The following is a 22,520-nucleotide window of genomic DNA, read 5'->3' as shown; positions in this document are numbered from 1 at the left end:
CTTCAGAATGCTTACAAATTAAGTACAAACGTCTCAGGACACTTTCGGTTGTAGGAAACAGAAACCCATTAGAACCAACTCAAGCAAGATGAGAATTTACGCTATGGATACAGGGGTATCACACAGGCCTCAAGAGCAGGGGTGTAGAAACAGATTTGAATCGTAAACGGGAATTGGCAAGCTTTTCCCCAAAGAGCTAGATGGTAAACATATTAGATTTTTGGGTCACATGGTCTCTGCCATTCTGTCACAGATAATACATAAGGAATGTGTTTCAATAAAATTTTATTTACAAAACAGACAGCTGGCCAGAGTTGACCCCCAGGTTTGAGGATCCCTGGATTAAAGCATTATCAGGTTTCTCTTTGACACTCATCTCTGCCATGCTCCACATGTCTGCTTTTTTGTTCTCTTCCCACTGACTGGCTTCTTTGGCTTCTTTGGTTCTCATGTTGGACCATGGTTTCTGAAAGTGCTGAGCATTTATGTGACAAGTTCAGGCCACAGAAAGCTTTCTTCCTCTCCCAGTCCCAGTTCCAAATTCTTAGGGTAGGGATGATGCTTGGGTCAGGTGCTCACCTCTAGACAATGAGCATTGGCTAGGGGTTTGAGTCTTCTTGTATGAACATGGCTGTGGGGTACCACCCCTACAACCTCTTGGACCAGAGAGGTAGGAAGAAATCCCAGAAAAGGTCAAGGAGCTGGGCAGACAGCCAGGGTAAGTCCCTGGCTGCATTCATGCAAACTTACTTTTCCAGCATTATCCCCTACCAGTCCTCTCAGATCTCTCTTTGAAGCCAAACTGACTCCTATTGTCCTTCTCCCACATGTTGCATGTTCTCACTCTGCATCCCCTGTGTCTGCCAGGTGAAATCCTATTCAACTTAAAGTCCCTTCTAAAAGCCACTTTCCCCTCTCTATTTCCTTTTATCTGTGCCCGTTTGGATGTTTTATGTCCCCCAAAACTCCATGTTCTTTGATGCAATCTTGTGGGGTCAGACATATTAATATTGATCAGATTGTAATTCTTTGATTGTTTCCTTGAAGATGCGCCCCACCAAACTGTAGGTGATAACTCTGACTGGGTGATTTCCATGGAGGTGTGGCCCTGCCCATTCAGGGTGGGCCTGGATTAGTTTACTAGAGCACTATATAAGCTCAGACAGAAGGAGTGAGCTTGCTACAGCCATGAGGGACACTTGAAGAACTCACACAGAGCTGAGAGCAACTGAGAGTGACATTTTGAAGAGGAGCTGCAGTTAAGAGAGGACAAAACACCCCAAGAGCAACATTTTGGAGAATGCCATTTTGGAAGGCAACCTAAGAGCAAGCAGATGCCAGCCACGTGCCTTCCCAGCTAACAGAGGTTTTCTGGACGCCAATGGCCAACCTTCAGTGAAGGTACTGTATGGTTGATAACTTACCTTGGACACTTTATGGCCTTAAGACTGTAACTTTGTAACCAGATAAACCCCCTTTATTAAAGTCAATCCGTTTCTGGTGTTTTGTAAAAGGGCAGCATTAGCAAACCAGAACAATATCCCACAGGAGTCTATTGGCACAGTGTGTCTTATTCTGTCACTATTTCTGTACCTGTCTTACTCTGCTGGCTAAGGACATGAGGTACTCAATTTGTGTCTTTTCTGGTAACTTTCACAGAGTACGCTATTCATTGAGTGAAGCTAAATCTGCATAACTGAGTAATTCCAAACTGAAGAAAATTTTGAGTTTATAAAGACTTGCATTTACACAGGAAACACGATACCTACTTTTAATAAAATTATATTTTATAAACATTTATTTTCACATTTGCATTAAAAAATTAAAGTACATTTGCAAAGAGATATTAACCACAGCAAAACTTCTATTAAAAATTTTTGAACATTAAGAAATGAAGTCCCATTAGGATTGTTTTTCTGTTATTATCTTAAATTCAAAAAGAAAACCACATGGTTCCACAGGAAGCTAAGCATGGGGTTGCCATATGGTTCTGCAGCCTTGTTATTGGGTATATACTTGGAAGAACTGAGAGCAGGGACACGAATGGACATTTGCACACTGGTGTTTATGGTGGCAGTATTCATGATTCACAATGGATGGAAGTGGCCTAAGGGTACATTGACTGAAAATGGAATGGAGAACTACGGTGTATACATACAATGGAATATTGAGCAGCTACAAGAAAGAATGAAGTTGTGAGGTATACAACTCGGTGAATGGATCTTGAGGATAGCATGTTGAATGAAATAAACCAGACATGAAAAGGCAAACATTATAACACCTCACCAATATGGACTAACTATAATGTGCAAACTCTGAGAATTGAATCTGAGAGCATATGTCATCAGAGGAAGGCTTATGGTAAAGTTTCCTAGATTGTAAGCTCTTACAGTAGTTACATCTATTCCTGAGTTGTAATGGTTCTAAATTCTGAGATGCTGAGCTCTTTGTGTACAATATTGACAGTGTTTTAGAAGTTCAACTTCTGTGTGAGACCAGAGGAATAGATGTTTATTTGGTGCAAAATCTTTATTTTCTGTAGCACACAGTATTATTTAACTTGTATGGTCAGTTTATTCAAACACCATAATTACATGGAACTTTGAATAGGGAGTGAAATGTGGTTGGTTTGTACAGGTTAGTGTGAAGCCTGATATATTCCAGAGTAATCTGGGCAGAGAATTAAAATGTATTTGCAAAGCCCCCTTGAGAGACTGGGGAAAGATATGGACATATTAAACTTCCCCACTTGGGAAATTACTGATATTCTCAAAAGCATGGGAGATTACCAATTTAGAAGGTTGAGTCCTTGATCTTGGGGCTTGCCTTAGGAAGCCTGTTACTGCAAAGGAGAGGCTAAGCCTACTTATAATTTTGCCTAAGTGTCACCTCCAGAGAACCTCTTTTGTTGCTCAGATGCAGCCTCTCTCTCTAAGCCAATTCTGCGGGTAAACTCACTGTCCTCCCTCTACATGGGACATGACTCTCAGGGATGTAAATCTCCCTGGCAATATGGGACTTTGACTCTCGGGGATGAGCCTGGACCTGGCATCATGGGATTGAGACAAAGCCTTCTTGACCAAAAGGGGGAAGAGAAATGAAACAAAAATAAAGTTTCAGTGACTGAGATATTTCAAATGGAGTCCAGAGATCATTGTGGAGGTTATTCTTATGCATTATATTGATATCCCTTTTTAGTGTATTGGAATAGCTGGAAGGAAATGCCTGTAACTTTTGCACTGCAACTGAGTAGCCTTGATTCTTGAAGACGATTGTATAACTATATAGCTTACACAGTGTGACTATGTGATTGTGAAAACCTTATGGTTCACACTCCCTTTAGCCAGTGTATGGACAGATGAGTAGAAAAATGGGACACAAATTAAATGAATAACGGGAGGGGGATGGGGGGTGGAATGTTTTAGTTGTTCTTTTTTACTTTGATTTTTATCCTTTTTTTTTTTTGCAGTAATGAAAATGTTCAAAAATTGATTGTGGTGATGAATGCACAACTATATGATGGTACTGTGAACAACTGTACGCTTTGGATGATTGTATGGTTTGTGAATATAAAAGATAATAAAAAATTGAAAAACAAAAAAAAAAAGAAAACCACAGGAAAGACTCTTTAATAGGAGCGATAGGAAGGTTATAAACTTGGAAATATTCAAAATTGCTCTTCAAAAGTACTCCAAATACTGTAAACAATCGAAAGTACGATTTGTTTTGTATGACTGCGTGGTATGTGAATATATCTCAATAAAATGATTAAAAAAAAAAAAAAAAAGTACTCCAAAATGCTTAGCATCTGTGCAAGAAATTTACCAAAGGGTCAAAGAGCTCATAATCTAATTTCTTTCTTTCTAGAACAATTAATTAACATTGTTCCTACTGCTAAACTCCCCTGCTGAAAGGAAAAATGTAAATACAGTACTGCAGGGGAAAGTAGTTCATTTCCACAAAACCATGAGAGGCTTGTGCTTTTGTCAAATAGAAAACATTGGCTAAAGAACCAGTCCTAAACTATTACAACTACATAAAAGCTTTTTATTTAACAGCAACCTCCTGGGAGACTGCATTGGAATGAGCCGCAGTTCTCAAAAAGACAAAGATTTGGCTCAACTGTAAATATTAAGTGCACAGAGGCGAAGCCATTGTGTAGGGTAGGGGTGGGGCAGGTGGGGCCCTGATTTCCAGTGTTGATAGAAGGATCCTCATTTCTTTTGACATTTATTTTTTCTACTACGATTACACTTTTGGTAAGAATAAAATATCGGTTGTGCTCTCATCTGGCTTTCTAATTTTCGGCGTCTGCAGAAAAGAAAAAAAAAAACCTCTCATTTACCTAAAGGAATCTCTAGAGCTGCTGGGAACACAGAAGACGGAGAGAACAGCCCCACCGCCGCCATCACCTGAAAACCCGGCCCAACCCATCCTGCCGGCCGCGGGTCGTGCAGGCCGCCGGGAGACTGTGGGTCTCCGCGGCGCAATCGTGTCTGTTGGCGCGTTACTCGGTGGCGATGCTCTAACCAGCAAACCACAACACAGAACCCAAGCTTGGACTTTGAACTAAGCCCTATTACCTAGTTTTCGTTTTTCTCTTTCCTCTACAGTCTCGCCACCTTATCTCACAGGTACTTCCTGGTTTTTTGGCTCCCCTCTAACAACCTGCGCTTTAATACAATAGAAGCGCATTCAAGGGGGCTGAAGTGAGCACAAGTCCACCAGCTGCTCTAGGGAGAGACCGAAACTACAATTCCCATCACGCCCCACGGCCGGCTCCCTCCTCCTCCTCTCCTCCCCCTCTGCCCGCAGCCGGGCAGTGCTGGGCTTTTATCTGCGGATCCGGCGGGAGGGAGCCGGAGCCCTCAGATCTTCCCCGACGCGAACTCTCTGCCGAGGGACCGCGGCGGCTCAGAGCCGGATTCTGCCTCTGCGTCCGCGTCAGCCCAGAGCCCCCTGGGGCGGAGGGTCGGTCCCCGGCGCGAGGAGAGGATGATCATCCGCGTGTTCATCGCCTCTTCCTCCGGCTCCGTGGCGGTGAGCGCGGCGGGGACGGTCGCGGGCTGGGCTCGGGGCTGGCGGGGCGCGGGGCGTGGGTCCTGCAGAAGGCTCACGGCCGTCGCCCCTGAGCATCTCGGCGCGCTGCGCGTCCGGCCGCTGCTGGCCGCGCCGGGTAGGTGATCCATCATCCTAGGAGTACAGTGAAATGGGCTGGAGGAGAGGCGCGTGGGGTCGCTTGCTCACCTACCTGCCTGAGAGGGAGAAAGCGCGGGGGCAAAATATAGTCCACTGGAAGCCCCTGGCTTCTAATTGTGTAGCTGAAGAATTTGGGTAAGGAGTTGTCCTAGAGTTTCGGAGGTCCTGCTTCCCGTAGTGTTTTAATTTCTTCAGTTGGGGACGTTCAACTTGGTTATTTTCTGTACCACAGTTTTTTCAGCTGCTTGGGTTGCCAGCCTAACTCCAGAGCGGAACAAGTTTTAAGTGGGGATTGCGCTCCACCAGTTCTTTCCCGACCTCAAATACAGTTCTATAGTTTTTACTAGCGCAAAGAGAAAGGTAAAACCAGGTTTGTCCTGAGGTGGCACGGTTTTTAGTTTGTGTCACTTTCTTGCTTGGTGTCTTATAAATCTTTTTGCTTCTTTATGTAAATATGTGTGTGTATTTTCTTTCCCCTTGTAATGCTGCGGTAAATTTCATCTTGGGGATGTGAAAGTTCGGGTCTGTTTATTTACTTAATTTTAAAACTATTTTTGTCTGGTGGATGTTCTTAAATTTTTAGGAAGACTTTTTTACTTTTTAATTTTTTTTTCTTTTTTTAGGCAGAAGAGAAGTTAAATAGCTAGAGATGTCAGGATTATTGAGAATTGGTTTACTTAGCTAACAGTTAAAATATAGAGTTAAGAGGCTCTTTGATGCAACTGCATCAAAAAGTGCAATATTGACTGCTTAAAACTTGGTCTGGCCAATTTCCTACCCAGCAGTTCAACCAGATTGTTCCAAAATTTGTTTCTGATGTAGGTGGTATGGAATAAAATAGTGTTTGCAAATCCTTATAAATCATAGAGGCTTTTAAATTTAAACAGAAACCAACACTATAGTACAAAGACCTCCATTTACTTTAGGAACAATAGGTGGGGAACTCCACCTTATCTTTTTGTGTCAGCTGGGCTAGTCCTCAGACCCTTGATAGTTTTGGGTGGTTCTAGTTCTAGTTTTTTTGTGGTTGCTTAGTCATACCTGCCTTTTATAGATCTCCCCACTGAAGCTACCTTTCCTATGTTTGGACCCTTATTATTTCATGGATAGACATTTTTTTTTCAAATGATACCTTAATAAGAATTCTGGAAAGTTTTTGGTTTCACCTTCAACTTGCTTGCTTCAGTAGTTGCAGTAGCATTTTATTGATTATGGAAAGGATGCTTTTAAGTGTTAAGAAGCCTAGGCTACTAGTCAACACTTGAGGTAATTACTTGGCTTATCCTTTCAGTAGGTAGTATGTCAAGATAGTTCTGGAACCCTGTAACTGTACTTCCTCAATTCCATTAACATGTTTATTGTCTGCCTGCTGTGTGCCTTTTTAATTTTTAAAGTTAATGTTATGCATTTTGCAAATGAAGCTAGAGTTAAGAGACCTACATTTTGGTGGTGGTCCATCTCTGTCTCAGTGTCTCTTCTGTGAAATAAAGGATTTAGACGAGTGAACTCTCAGTTGCTCTCTAGTTTTAAAATACTTTGACTTCATCATTTGGGTAAATTTGGATAAATCCTTGTTACAGCTTCGTTTACTTTAACAATATAGATACTAGCCTCAAGGTGAATTTATTCTTTTCCTTGGTCGTTTTACTATGATGGCTCAGGTCCCGCCAGTGCCACACCTGGCAGTATGTGTTCTGACATAGTTTGATTTGAGCTGAAAGATGTATTCAGTTGCCACATACTTATAGCCCATAAACACTAATTATCTATTTAATTGGTCTGCTGTTTGAAGACCCACTCTTTTCAGGTCTCAAAATATCATCATTCATTGGGTCTCTCAAATCATAATCTTATCTCCTATATCAGTACATAGTGTTCCAGTAAAAATGTAATTTTGATACTTTTGGTGATGCTACATTTATGTTCATAAGCAGGAATAATGATTACCCTAAGAAATAATGAAGTCATTTAGGTCACCTGTTGGGCTGGGGAGGTTAATGGGGCTTATAGTATTAAGCTGTATGAGGCTTTGATGACATAGCCTTGAAAGATTGGGATGTCAAACACATAATATTTTCTCTCCTGCAGTGTTGGATTGAGCATGGGTGCTGTTTTATTTGGTGCCCAAACCCTACCAGCAAGCGTATGGGAAAACAATTTGATTTGTTTGAAAGTCAGTTTGTTTTTAGCTGAAATTTATTAAATCACCAAGGAAGGAATGTGTTTTCTTTTCCCAGCTGCTAAAACAAAACCATACCATGGTTTTGGCTTACCATGGGTTGGCTTAACAGCAGGAATTTGTTGCCTCACAGTTTCAGAGGCTAGAAGGCTTGCTTCCTCCAGAGTTGGTATCTTCTGGCTGGCTGGCAAACTTTGGAGGGTTCCTTGGATTTTCTGTCACATGACAATCGTTTCCCTCGGGTTCTTCTTGTGTTAATTGATTTCCTGTTTCTGGCTACTTCCTGTGGCTTCTTCTGTGTCCAATTTCCTTCGGTTATAAGGACTTTAGCCATATTGGATTATAAGGACTTCAGTCCACCCTTATTTGGTTTGGACACACCTTAACTAATAGCGTCTTCAAAGGTCTTATTTACAAGTGGGTTCACACCCACAGGACCAGGGGGGTTGGGACCTGAACTTGTCTTTTATTGGGGCATGATTCAATCCCCAACAGAATGTGACTAGAATTAGACTTAGCAAGTAAACCCTGGGGTTTTCCAAAAAGTTGCTCTGCCCCAATCAGCAATAGATTTAAATAAGCAATCTATTTAGAAAAGATCCTCATATCTTGTTCTGATTTCCCCATGCTCTCCAGCTTCAGTATCTAACAATGGTAGTTGTAATAACTAATCATCAAGGGATGATTGCCCTTTTATATTCCCTGGGTCATGGCGAATTATGCTTTTACTAGGAAGTGAAAATGCTGCCACATTATTTTGCTCTGAATACCTGAAAATGAGATTTCTTATGCAGCTGATAATGTTGCTGTCATTCATATTGTAGTGAAGGACATTCTATTTCAGTTCTGAGATAATACTGTATCATAGAAATGTCATTTTAAAATTTAACTTATTCTAGGCATACATCCGAAGGGGATGTTGTGGTAACTTTGTCCAGGAAGCACACTAATATGACTTTTTAATTTAAAAACATTGCTATCAATTACTTCACTCATTCATTCATTCAGCAAGTATTTCCTAAGAGTCTGTTGCTTGCCCAGCTCTGTCCTTGGTCCCTTGTAGGGAACTGGAGGAAAATACAGGGTGTGGTTTTTGTCCTCAACGAATTCATAGACCAGGTGGGGAGATAAGATAGGAAAGGTAAAACCAGCAGTAATAAAGTACGTCCCAAGGACATGTGCCTTTTTCAGGAACATTCTTACCAGAGATAGAAATAATATAGGTGGCAGAGAGATGCATTGCAGAATGTCAGATAAGGAGGAAATGTGCCAGAAATCATAAAATATGCATGTGGGAGCCTTAGGCAAATGGCAGGGGGAGGGATTGGGTTAGATTTGGAGCCTAAGGGGTGCATGAACCCACCTTGCTCAGGCTGGAAACGGAGGTGCTTCAAATGGAAGGGGGTGGGCAGAAGAGGTCCCCATGGACGTCTTTTAAGGAGAGGGTAGACTCTTGGCTCCTGAAAGAAGCCTACGATAACAAACTCCGATAACAAACTCCACCTTGCTCAGCTGCTCTGAGAGGTCTTCAGTATCTGCAGCTTGTTTGATGCCTGGAACCTGTTGTCCCCCAGGGAACAAGGTGCTATCTGGTAGGGAGGGAGCCCTGGTGTGCGATTTCAGAAAAGTCTTTACCTCCCTGCTTGCCTTGAGTAAAATTTCTGTTTTTCACTCCTCATTAAAGTTCCCGGGCTCAGTTGTTGGAGCTGGAAGTAAAAAACCTAAAATAATTTTTCTAGTGAAGTCTGACCACCTCATTTTACAGAGAAAGATACTTGGGCACAGAGATTAAGTAGTTTGGCCCAAAGTCATTTATATAAGTCAGTCAGGGCAGAGCTGAGACTTGAATTGGAAACAAGGTTTCCTGGCTCCTGAATGCATTCATTCATGTGTGTATTCATGCATTCATTCCGCTGTCACTGAGAACCTACTATGTACCAGGCTTTTTGTTAGGTGGTGTTGGGTGCTGGGTGTACATCGTGGTCAGGAGAACAGACATGGGCTCTCCCTTGGGCACAATTCTGTGCTGACCCTCTCCAGTTCAAATACTTAGAAAGAAAACCAATTAATCAAGGAGAATGAAGGACTGATGCTGGCTTTGGGGGTGCTTCCTTGGGGCACGGTGAAATGAACTAGACAACAGTATATCCCTGGATGCTGGAGAGGAACAGCCTCACTGGGAGCAAAGAATACAAAGAAAATGGAAGCAAAATTGGAAAACATGGAACTTTGACCAGGGCTGCAACTATTTTTTCATGTGGTAAAGGGAAACACATTGAAACAATGCTGAGTTGTTTTGCTCTTTGCAACTGTAGAATGCATTCCTACTGCTTTGTATGATTTATAACTATTTTAAACTTGTGGTTACCAGTTAAGGAGTTGTATCCCCACAGAACGTATTCATTGAAGTTTCACTGTGTAAGGAAGCCCGGGAAAAGAGTTCTAAGGCAGCTTGAAGTGAGGGTGTGATCATGTAGAACAGACTGGGTATTAATTCCTATGGAAAGTTTAATGTCAGAAGGAGCAACTGAGAGTAAGTCTGGGCTCCTTAGGATCTTTAACTCATTGAATCCTCTGAGCCACATGGTAAGGTAGTTAGTTATTTCCATTTTACAGATGAGGAAGCTGAAGTTAACTGACCTGTTTGAGATTGTAGTAGGTAGTTGGTGGGACCCCAAGTCAAACCCAGGTGGGTGAGTGGCTCCAAAGCGCCTAGATCAGAAGTTCTCCACTGTGGGCAATGTCACGCCCTGGGGAGGTAGAGGGTACCAGGGATGCTACACATCCTGCAGTGTATAGCACAGTCCCAAACAGAGAACTGCCCCATCCAAATGCCAGTGGTACCCCTGATGAGAAACAGTGCTGAAGGGCATTGGCAGGAAGAGAGTGGAGCAAGGTTAGGGAAGGAGTGAGAACATATAGGAAATGATTAGGAGAAGCAGCAATAAGTTGCGGGCAAGAGGACAAGCATGTCATTGTGACGAAAGGTCAGGCTGGGAAGGTATGCAAAATGAGGGTTTCAAAAAAAAAGACTGGTGGAAAGTGTTTAAAGTCAGCAGCTAGATATGCAAATTATATGGAATTATGGTTTGTATAAAGTCTGTGTATAAAGAGAGCTTTATCAATATCCTAAGTGAAGATATGATCTCAGTTTTTCCTGTTCATTGTAATTTTCCTTGACTTTGGCATGTTTTTCCTATTCATAATAAGATTTTAAACTTGTAAATATAATCAAGGGTATGGACCTTTTTAAAAAATGAATTTAGAGCTTTGTATCCATTTGTATTAGGACACTATAAAGAAGCCTTTCAGTCTATTTGAAGAAACTAAATTTGGACAAATATTTATAATACAAAGTATAAGGCTGTTTCCATATTGCAGAAATGTAAGACTACATGTCTTATTATCTCTGAGCTTTTCAATTTTTTCCTAAACAGAAAAGGTAAATAACTGTTGTGGAGCATCAACAGTTTAGCAGGAAGCAGCGGAGATACTTGCTCTAAAGAATATTTCTTCTTTGGAATTTTTTCATGTTAATTTATAAAAGTTTCTGAAATGAATTGTGTGGGTTTTTTTTTTTTCCAGTAAAATTAAGAATGGTTGATAGAGTAGAAAAAGTCTCGATTCTTGGTGAATGTTTCACTTTCTTAAATGAAAATTAACATGACTTACTGGCCATTAAATATAATAGTTAAAATTTTTTTTTGAAGTGCAGATTTTAAAAAAGAGGTCAACAAATAAATGATCAGTTCAGCTGCTAGATGTCGATTGTTTTAAAAATTGCCCTCCAACCTCTAAACTTAGAAGGAGATCCTTCCAAGTTTCAGCTTTTTTTTCAGCAGAGTCTGCTTTAATGTGTGTTATTTTAACTGCAGTGTTACTTAGTGTGCTGGTTTGAATGTTAGGTCCCCCGTAAAAGCCTTATTCTTTAATGCAATCTTGTAGGGGACATATTAGTCTTTTTATTAGGGTAGGACCTTTTGATTAAGTTGTTTCCATGGAGATTTGACCTTCCCAACTGTAGGTGAGACCTTTTGGTTAGATGATTTCCATGGAGTGTCCCCACCCATTTAGGGTGAGTATTAGTTCATTAGAGTCCTTTAAGAGAGCTCATGGAGAGAAGGAGCTAAGAGAAGCTGAGAGAGACATTTTGGAGAGAAGTTAATATACGTAGTAGAGGGTTTGCCCCTGGGAGAAGCTGAGAGCTGACAAAGACCCAAATGCTTGGAAATGCAGACAGGAAATGCTTTGGAGATGCTAAGCTAAGAGATGAAGCCCCAAGTTTGCCCCGGAGAAGCTGAGAGAGGGCTCCCAGATTCTTAGAGAGAAACACCCCAGGAGAACCATGCAGAGAGCTGAAAGAAGCTGAGAGAGACAGAAGCCTGTAGACATTTTGGAGAAAGCCATTTGGAAACCAGAACCCGGGAGGAAAGGACCAGCATATGCCAGCCACATGCCTTCCCAACTGACAGAGGTGTTCCAGATGCCGTTGGCCTTTTTTCAGTGATGGTATCCTCTTGTTGACTCCTTAGTTTGGACATTTTATGGGCTTAGAACTGTAAATTAGGAACCTAATAAATCCCCTTTGTAAAAGCCAATCCATTTCTGGCATTTTGCATAATGGCAGCTTTTAGCAAACCAGAATACTTAGTTAGAAACTTGGTATTCATTCCTCTCTTCTTTATTTTTCTGTGGTTAATTTTATATTATACCATCTGGCCATTATGCAAAAAGGGACCTTAGCCTTCCAAACTGGGCATTTAATGATAAATTTGCTTCTTTCTGTGAAATGGTAAATGCTCATTAACATAAGAGGGAAATTTTTCATGTTTGATTATGTATAACTGCCTTTTATTAGACTTTCTTTGTAGCTGTAGCTTAAGAACATGTCATCAAAACTTTCTGTTGGGTGGTTTTTAGACTGATAGTGAGATATGTATCCCTGTGACCTAATTTCTAGGGCATAGTCAGGACGATTCAGAGAGCTGGGGATAGGGAGGAAGGATTTGGGGATTGGAAACCTCTACCAGCTAGTGACTGAGCAACCTGACTTAAGGCAGTGCAGGGTTTCTGTTTGATCCCCTTTACTAACTATCTTAAGTTAAGAAATGTGCCAGACGCTGGCTGGTTATTCAGGAGCTGGGCATGGTAATTTAAAGGGTTACTGTTGTTACAGTAACAATAACAATAGTTGATATTTGATTTTTCCCCCCAAACTCTAAAAAAAAATCAACCTGGGAAAAGCACTGAATTGAATGTTTCTGTTCTGGGCTCATGACAGATTTGTATAGGGCAGAAAGCTGAACTCGGATGCCAATGTGTAGGCAGATAGGGCCCTACCTACTTACAATCCTGGGTACTTTTAGGGTGGTGCAGCCCCTGGGTAACTCTGGAACAATGTGGTTGGGCTCCTGGATCTGGTTCCTTTTGTTACAATCTACAGTTTATTCCCAAGGGGAACTGACTGGATTGGATTGGCTCAGGCCCGGCAGAACTCCCTGAAGGTGGAAGGCCAGGGAGTGTATGTACATCAGGGTGTGTCTGCCTTGTTGTGGGACCTTTGTGGGCCTTCTGCCAGTGTTGCTTCAGAGCTTCTGAAGCAGGAAATGGAATGTTGGCTGTGGCTGAAGGTTTCTAACTACTTCAGGATACATTTTCCACTTCCTCCTGATGATGGTGCAAATCTAGATGGCTAGATGCCATCTTGGATCTAGTGACTTTGGGAGTAGACCCAGTTAGGTGACTTGCTTGACAGGTCAGTTGAGTGGTATTTGGTAAATGCAAATATAACATTAGTGAGCAGCTAATGCATACCAATCCAGTATTAAAAAGAAAAGAAAACAAAAACCCCAAAGCAACAACGGCCAGCATAGCTTTTGAGTTAGTTTGTTTACCTTCTGTGGGGTGCACAGGGAGTGGGAGTGTGTTATCCTTCATTCGTGGCATTCTCATAGGGATTGAAACTTGCTTGTTCTCTGCTTTAGTAATTACATTCATTGGGACAGTTCCTTCAGATGGGAACTAGCCACCCCAGCAAGTCCCAATTGATAGGAGTTGGGGATTACACTGTCCTTTAATGATCAATAAGCTATTTGCTAGCTGAAGTAGCTGATTTATTTAATTCTGGAGTCAGTTTATATTCAACTCAAACATCTACTTCTGTTCCATCTATGGGCTATCTATCATTGCAGGGCAGTGAAGCATCATAGATAATTCAGGGGCTGAAAGTTAAAATTCTGTCTCTGCCAGTACCAGGGGTGTGACCTTAGGCAAGTAACCTCAGCCTCTTCATTTGTAAAAGTGGGATAGGAATGGTGCCTTATGTATAGTACTGCTATGAGCATTAAATGAATGAATTATTCCACTTAAAGTGTTCAGCAGTGTGCCAGGCCCATGGTGAGTACTCAGTGCATGTTATCTATTATATCATCAGTGTCATCAGTAGTAGTACTAGTAGTAATAAAAAACCATGACCTTGGATTGTGTGAGATCTTTAATTATCAAAGAAATGATGTATGTGTATACTTCTTAATAAGTTGGGGATGCATGCTAGCATAATTTTAGGACAGTTTTTAATAAATTTAAGTATGAAGGGTTTTCTATTTAAAGTTGAGTTAACAACATTACAGTTTGAGCAGGTTATTCCCCAAACATGCTGCTTAATTAGAGTTCTGTAATTTTTGAACATTTTATAGGTTCACAGCATGTTGTACATGAGTTAATCAAGCCATATGTATTTGCTGCTGTGGTGGTTTGAGGCTGTGTGTACCCCAGAAAAACATGTTCTTAAATTTAATCCATTCCTGTGGGTATGAATCCATTGTAAGTAGGACCTTTTGATGAGGTTACGTCAGTTAAGAAGGTGTGGCCCACCTCAATCAGGATGGGTCTTAATCCTATTACTGGAATCCTTTATAAGAGAATGAAATTCAGACAGAGAGAGTGAAGACCACAGAAAGCAAGGAGCTGAAATGGAACCATAAGAGAAGGAAGAGACCAGGAGACATTACCATGTGCCTTGCCATGTGACGGAGGAACCAAGGATCACCAGCAGCCGACTCCCAAATGCCACAACCTTTGGGAAGAAAGCATTGCCTTTATGATGTCTTCATTTGGACATTTTCCTGGCCTCAAAACTGTGAGCGAATAAATTCACATTGTTTAACCTGACCCATTTCATGGTATTTGCTTGAGCAATGTAGGAAACTAGGGCTTATGGTCACTATTTTTTTTTTTTTTGCTGTACATAGTAGATGGTCTGAGAGTTCTGGTTTGATTTAAGGCTTTGCAAACTTGACAAATAGATTTCATCCCAAATGACAGCCCTGACTGACAGATAGTGGCCTCTTGGAATGCTGGGAGAGGGTTTTGGAGCCTTGGCTGTAATCAGCAGGAAAACCAACAGTGTCATTGATTGTTGGTGTGTGCTATCAAGGAGGGAGTGCCAGGACTTAGTCCACATATTTGCTATCACCGTCTTGGACACTGTGCGGTTGGATTCTGTTATTCAGATTCGTTTAAATGTAGAGTATTTTGAGTCTGTGAGTAACAGGGAAGAGGAATCTAAGACACTAGGCTGAATTGATGGCTAATATCCTTTGCACACATCCTGCCTTGTCTCTAACCCCAAATCTGGGAATAGGGCCAGCATTTCTGTGTTTAATGAAGATAAGTGGTACATCCCAGGAAAGACAGTGATCATCCTGACCTGAAACTGAGTATTGTGAATCCTGAATGGCTGGGGATTTTCAGATCTGGCAGTTGGGCAGGAGGATGGAGGTAATAGAAGAGGTAAGAATGCTTTGTGGTAAAAGGCTGTGGAGACAGAAGAAAGAGAGAGACACTGGAATATGTGGGCTCTAGATATATGTATCTGTCCACTGTGCTGAGATATGGAGCATTGAAAGGTCAGGCGAACAATTGTTGTTTACCTGTGCCCAGAAATGTGGTAGGATTTTTTATTTGCGTATTATAAATAATGATTTATTCTGCCCTTTTACAAAGGTGAATAAAATGTTGAGGCAGGAGGTGATTATCATGCCCAGGATCATTCAGCTCAGTAGTGAAAGTCAAATTCAAACCCCTTTCTTCTGATTTTGTGCCCAGTCCTTTTTTTAATTTGTCCCATATTGCCCACCAGAAGAGTCCCTGATCAGAGATTAGCAAGAACCTAGGCCGTGCTGACTCAGAAAGCAGACTAGGATAACAATGCATGTGCTCAAGCTATAGAAAGGGGGTGGGGTAGGGGGACTCCTAGAGAGCAGTTCTAGGGGAACCCCCCAGGCTGCTGAGCAGGTGGCTGTAGGCATGGTGTACTTAGGGCACATGAAAGCAAGGACTTTGCCTCTGCAGAGACTAATAAAATCTAAAAGGAGTATAGGCTGAAATGGAAAACTAATAATTAATGACAATAATAACTGTCATTCAAACCGTATGCAGGATGTATGCTAGGGGCTATCTATGTGTTTGTGATTTCTAGTAACTTTGTATGGAAGCCATTCATATTCTCTCTCCCTCTCTAAAAGAAGAGGAAACTGAAGCACAGGCATTTTAAGAGGAAAAAATTAGAATTTAAAAGGAAATTAGATTAGTCAGTGCTTGGAAGGGGCTGTTTTATGTTTTGTTAAGAGACACTTAATGTATGATTTGGCTCAAATGTGATTCTCATCCTGTGATAAAGTTGAGTGGGACTGTATGTTGAACCAGAAGGAGCAGGATGGAATGGCAGAGTTATAAGGTAGTATGGGAGAAGGAAAGGTGGACCAGGACAGCTAGAATCCAGGGATGGGGTTGAGGGCAGAAATACTTAATCTTTGGAGAACTTTTGGCAACATGAGATCTACTGGGGCAAAATGGTGGTGTTGGAGGTATGTACCCTTATCCTCTCCATCTTGTACCCTGAGTTGGTGGGAGAAATTTTCTCTAGGGGCTAATCGTTCCCTGTTTTCTACCCTACAGGAGAAAAAGTGTCCTTTTAGGTAATGGGAGTTTATTAGTATTTTGTAACCTTCTGTGGGAGTAAAATGCAAAGGAGGGAGTAGAAAGTGGGAAGCCAGGTAGGTGGTTGGAGGGGAGGGAAATGAGGGCCTGTGGGAGCCCCAGCAGCACCGTGTCTAATGGGAAAGATGCAATCAACATGCACACAAAGAGAAGAGGTCCTCATGGTAAGGGTCTGCCTGGTGCATTAGGTTCATCTGCCTGGTTTAATTGTTCCAGGATGGTTTATTGCTAACCATCTCTCTTTTCAAGATCAGATTTTTACATATGATTTGCTAACAGAGCCTTATAAGCTTGGTAGCTGGAAGAAAATTGTGTCGTGCATGTAAGCCAGTGAATGGAAAGAATGTGGACTTTGTGAACAGAAAGGCCTGGGTTCAAATTATGACTCTGGCACCCCAACTGCCAAGTCCTTGAACTTCTCTGAATATCAGCATCCCTTTTTTTAAAGTTGTTGGAGCTCAGTTAAATAGTAGCCATTATTATTATTATGAGTTCTATTTAAATTAAGTGGGCAATAATTCTCTGGTCTTTTGTGTGGTTGCTTTTTTTTCCCCCCAACTGTAAACAGGCTATTAAGATTTAATTGGGGTGGGGGTAGGGGGGAGGGACTTTGTTCTTATAATCAGAAATAGGTCTTGAGTTAGATGGAGCATTTCCTTAGGAAGACCTGAAACTGACATTTTTTATTATAGTTAGTGTAGGCCAGAGTCACAGATGGATTGCAGAGGCTGGCAACTCCTCACTTTTGAGAAGACACGGTGTTTTAAAGTTTTTTGAGCAAATAATTTAAATACTTGGAGATGCCTTTCTCTTTCATATACACAATCTGGATTTTCCACTCTGCTTGAGATATCTGAAGATTTCTTGACCCCAAGCCTTACCCTGACATGGCATCAATCCACCAGAGCTGTGGAGTTGCAGCCCTTTTTAGTGGTGCAGGTGCCCTCTGGGTCTCCACAGTCCCTCACCCCTCCTACTGTCTTCGAAACTCTGAGCCATTCCTTATTGAGCTCATGCTCTTCCTTTACTTCTAATAGGAAGTAATTCTCAGTGCCTATCTACCACAAGTGGGAAACCACAAGATATGTTGAGAGGGCTATGTATGTTTCAGGTAGAGTGGGAGCTAGCATAGTTGTGTGTGTGCATGAAAGAAAGGAAAGAATAGTCTTAAGTGTTTATTCCGTGTTTGCTGGCTTCTTCCCTTTAGGGTAACTAATGACCATTCTGGGCATGTGAGTTTTCATGTCTTTGTGGAGGCTGATTTTCAAGGGAGTAAAAAGTACCTCTCTATTTCCTATCTGTGTTTGGTGCTGGCCTCGAGTAACTGTAATCTCCGAGAATTAACTGCTGCTCTGAGGTCCTTTATACTCAAACTTGAAACACTTAAAAATGAAGGTGATCAAACCCTACCTAAGTCAGGTTTTCTCAGCAATGGCACTATTGATATTTTGGGCCAGATAATCCTTTGTTGTGGAGGCTCTCCTGTGCATTGTAGGGTGTTTAACAGCATCCCTGGTCTCTACTCACTAGTGCTAGTAGCACCTCCTGGCACCCGAGTTGTAACAACCAGAAATGTCTCTAGACTGACAGGTGTCATCTAGGGAACAAAATCACCCCTGGTTGAGAACCACTGCTCTAAGCTATACTAGCAGAGAGGAAACGCTCAAATGCTCATAATGTGAGAAGACTCATTATACTTTGAAGATTACTTTAAAACTGAAAGGAACTGAAAAGATCATTTAATTCATCTTCTTGAGATGCAGCATGACTAGTTGAAGTCTACGTAGCCTTCATGTTCATGATCCATTGACCATGATACATTGTCCTGAATTGTGAATTGAGAATACTGCATTGGAAGTTGGGAAACTTGGAGTTTAGATCCATTTTTTTGTCTTTATACAGGAAACTCAGCTTCTCTGGGCTTCAAGTTTCTCATAGTGGTGTTTTTAAATTGAGATATAACTTACGTACCATGAAAGTCACTCTTTTACATTGGTAGAGTTCATTATATTTTAGTATATTCACAGGTTGTGCAACCATTACTGCTAATTCCAGAGCATTTTCATCACCCCAAAAAGAAACCAGTACCCATTAGCAGTCACTCCCCATTTTCCCTTCCCTCCAGTCCGTAGCAACCATTAATCTACTTTGTATCTGTAGGAATTTGCTCTGGATATTTCATATAGATGGAACCATATGATATGTGGTCCTTTGTGTCTGGTTTCTTTCACTTAGCATGTTTTCAAGGTTCATTCATGTTGTAGAATATGTCAGAACTTCGCTTCTTTTAATAGCTGAATAATATTCCATTCTAAGGAATACCACATTTTGTTTACTCATTCATCAGTTGATGGATATTTGGGTTGTTTGCACATTTTGCCCATTATGAATAATGCTGCTGTGAACTTTTGTGTACCAGTTTTTGTAGGAACATGTTTTCAGTTTTCTTGGGTATATATACCTAGGAGTGGAATTGCTAGGTCATAGGGTAACTCTATGTTTAACTTTTTAAAGAACTGCTAAATTTTCTCCACAATGGCTGCACCATTTTACATTCCCATTGGCAATGTGTTGAGGGTTCCAATTTCTCCAAATCCTTGCCAACCCTTGTTATTGTCTGTCTTTTTATTATACCATTTTAGTGGGTTTATAGTATTTTTTGGTTTTGATGTGCATTCCCTAATGACTAATGCTGTTGAAGTTTTTAAAGAATTGTTTAGGTGATTTTTTAAAAAGATCTCTTCTAGCTCTGAATTTTAATTTTTTCTTTTATTCCACATGCAAACTAATGCTAATAATGCAGAATTGAGTTTTAAGGGTATATGTATTTTGGAATCTTAAACAGTTATCATACACATATTAATACCCAGAATTGTGATCAGCCATGTTCAGGATGCAGAACAAGAACATGGCAATGTCTTTTCTTCTAAAATAAGTCAAAATCTTATGATAATTTGATTGGAGAGAAAAAAGATGAACACAGAAAATAGAGAACAACATGGGGTCATATGGAGTATAATGCTAAAGTTACTTATGCTGTAGATAAGTCACAAGGTTAGGTATATTTATTTGGATGAGGGCAAAGAAAGTCATTCACAGCTAGACAGAAAAGTAACATCTCTTGAGTTGGGAAGGTGGCTATTTTTTTAAGATTTTAGAAATGTTCGCTTAAATAAAAGTCTCTAGTGGAAAGTTAAAAGACTTTTTCCAAAATACCTTGTATAAACTTGTGAACCGGAACATTTCTTTTTTGTCCAAGAAATGAATTTGATTTGTATATCTGGCTGCCCTTTGTTTTATGCCTCCTTTTCCATTTGTGTGTGTTTCCTGTAGCGTGACAGTAAGGCCAAAAATGGTGCTCTATAGTTAGTTCCACAGTGATATTTTAATAGGGAATTTGGTGCTAAGAGATAGTTAATAGGGATGAAATGATTAATAATTTAAGTTTTGAATTCCTCTTCCATTAAAGAAAAATAAAAGCATCATCCTTTTAACTGGATTAAGTCAGTGTCTTATCTTAGAAAGCCTGGAAGATCCTCAATGCTCCTCAGAGCTTGCATCTTCAAGGCCTAATCTCCTGGCCTGGCATCCTGGGCCTCTGTGATCTAACTCTGCTCTCCTTTTGCAGCATTTTCTCTCATTGCTCCCTTGACTGCTTTATAAAAATACACCAGACTTTTCCTGTTCCTGCGCCTTTTCTCATGCCATTTTCTTTGCCTTGACTGTTGGTGCTCCTCCAGCACTGTGACTTGTTAGAGTCCCTCCTGTCTTCTAAGACCAATGCCAATGCCGTTTCTTCCCTCCCCTCCTTTCCTCCTTTCCCCTCCACCCCGAAAGGACTCTGCTTGCACAGCCCTCCATGGCACAGCCTGTGGAACCACTCTCTCGTGGCCTCAAGTCAGTCCATCCTTGATCATAAGCATTTTGTATCTAGGTTGTTTTCACTACAATTAGAGGTCAGGGACTGAATGTTCCATTCAATTTTTTATTCCCCCAAGTTCCCTAATATACACCTGGGCATGTAGTATATTTTATTGAAAGAATGAAAAAGAAATATTGTTTCTGTGGCTTCCACATCAAAAGTAATGTACAGTGTAGATCGAATCAAGCGTTTTTGACTTCACCAAAGTGGAGCAGCAGTGTCTTGGACAGGTGGAAGTCTGCTTTGGAAAGCGTAAAGGCTGTGAGGGACGGGATTCATTTTACTGCCTCTTAAGTAAGTGGCACAAAGGATCCTATGTTATTAGAGACCATTTTAATTTAGTGTCACTTCTCTACACAGAACCCCTGTGTGGGATAAAGCTGGAAACTTAGAAGGAAGCAGGAAGGCCACCGAGAGGCTGTCGTATATTTTACATTTTGTTGGGCTGGGGGACTGCCCTTAAGGCCACGGTCTTTGGCCCAAGTGAGAGAGCCACAAGGTGAAGCTCTGAGAAGTGACAGCTTCCTTCTGAAGGCAGAACTGAAGAACTGGAAACACAGTTTGGGGCTTTGTTTGGTATAGAGAAAAACAACGTACTTTCACACATAAATGGATTCCGAAAATGTCAGTGTGCCACTTCAGAGTACAAATGTTAATCGTAATGATGACTCTGTCCAGAACAGATTAAATCAGATTTGGCATATTTTGGTTTGATGTGCTTGGGTTAACAATGCAGGAACATGTGCAATGCATTTTGAAAACAATATCTAAACTGAAGATAGTTTAAATAAACTAATAATAGTATATTTGTGTTTAAAGAGGTAAGCTTCAATGACTCAGAAAACATCAATCTTCAATTCTAGGACAAAGTAATTTATTTGCTTCCTAACTCTTACCCACGTTGCAACTCCGTTTTTGCGTTTTCTTGCCCCTCTCTCTACCTTTCTGTTACGATACCTGTAAGCTTTTTTTCTCATCATCCTAGTTGCTGTCCTTTGTATTTTTCCTTCTTTTTATATTTCTGATGTGGTGCTTTTGTTCTTTGATTAAATATCACCATCTGCATAGCTTTGCAGTCCTCCCTTCTGTACCTTTCCAGTCCTCCCTGCTGTACCTTTCCACAGAACCACCGCCTCTTGGCTGCCCTGTTCCTGTAGGCACACCTCTGTTAATGGCAGTTTCATACTTGTTGGTAGTTACTTGTTGGCGAGGTCCCACCCCATTAGAGTATGTACTTGCATCAAAGTAGAGGCCTCTGTTCCCTTAATGCCTAGGACAATGTCTAGTATATTACAGGGCCTGGTGAACACCTGTTGAGTGAACAATGGCTCCTGGAGCTTTTTAAGACAGTTTGTTTTTACTTTGTGCCGGCGCTGGCTTGCTCTCTGTCTCTAATTCTCCTCTGTTAATTTCTCCACTTATTCATTTGAGTCAAGATGAAAGGCAGAATTGTATGGCTGAGGATATAGAGAAATTTTGAGGTACAGAGACAAAAATTTGGAGGCGTTCTTCAAGATGGACTGCCTTATCTGGAATGGAGGAGTTGGGGTCATCTGTGGGAGGCACAGATGCCTGTGGAGATTTGAGAAGGATCTGAAAGCTCCCAGTAGCGACAGTGTAGGACCAAACAGAATTGAGGGTTTGGTTGAACAGAAACAGTTGGAATTTTCAGTGGACGAGCATTGCTCAGAAGCCGAGGAGGGAGGAGAAAGCCAATGACGAGGAGAACCCAAGAGACTCCCCAGATTTTGTCTTAGCTGCATCAATTTATGCATATTATGGAAATGTGAACTAATTATATGATTCCTCCATAAAATGTAATTATGAAAATGATCTTGCCTCCCACCCCCAAATTATTTTAAAATTTAAATAGAAGTAGTTTCTAGATCATCTGATAGGATCACTTCTCACACAATTGAGGATTGACTGGGGTAGAAGTGGGAACAACATATTCCCAAACACTGTTGCTGAGTAGCAGCATCTCTGGTCATCGATAAAGGCAGAGACTTTGGCTGAAGTCCTGTAATTCTTGCCTGTGGAAACTACTGTACTCAGCAGGATTTCCTCCTACTGCAGCGGATTTTGACAATTACGGCTAGTTTTGCTGGAATAGCTCTTCTACAAAGTATCGTCTAATTAACAGGAAGCTGTGCATGAACAGTTGTATATAATTTTCAGAGAGAATCTCATAAAATAGTGGCAACTAAATTCATCTTTTAG

General features: G+C 41.1%; 1 protein-coding gene across 1 annotated transcript in view; it reads left to right on the top strand.

The window, feature by feature from the left end:
- The first annotated feature begins 1,618 nt into the window (after window positions 1-1,618).
- The window catches only part of LOC119540612 (proline-rich receptor-like protein kinase PERK2), a 70,477-nt gene continuing 49,575 nt past the window's right edge, over window positions 1,619-22,520 (top strand). Inside the window, exons 1-4 of the mRNA XM_037844657.1 lie at window positions 1,619-1,623; window positions 4,318-4,471; window positions 4,614-4,634; window positions 4,738-5,040. Coding sequence (XP_037700585.1) covers window positions 1,619-1,623; window positions 4,318-4,471; window positions 4,614-4,634; window positions 4,738-5,040 — 483 coding nt within the window. The remainder of the gene's footprint in view (window positions 1,624-4,317; window positions 4,472-4,613; window positions 4,635-4,737; window positions 5,041-22,520) is intronic.

This window comes from Choloepus didactylus, chromosome 7 (assembly GCF_015220235.1).
Source record: "Choloepus didactylus isolate mChoDid1 chromosome 7, mChoDid1.pri, whole genome shotgun sequence".
NCBI classification, from domain to species: domain Eukaryota; kingdom Metazoa; phylum Chordata; class Mammalia; order Pilosa; family Megalonychidae; genus Choloepus; species Choloepus didactylus.
Note: the sequence above shows the minus strand (reverse complement) of the source record. Positions and strands in the feature narration are given on the sequence as shown.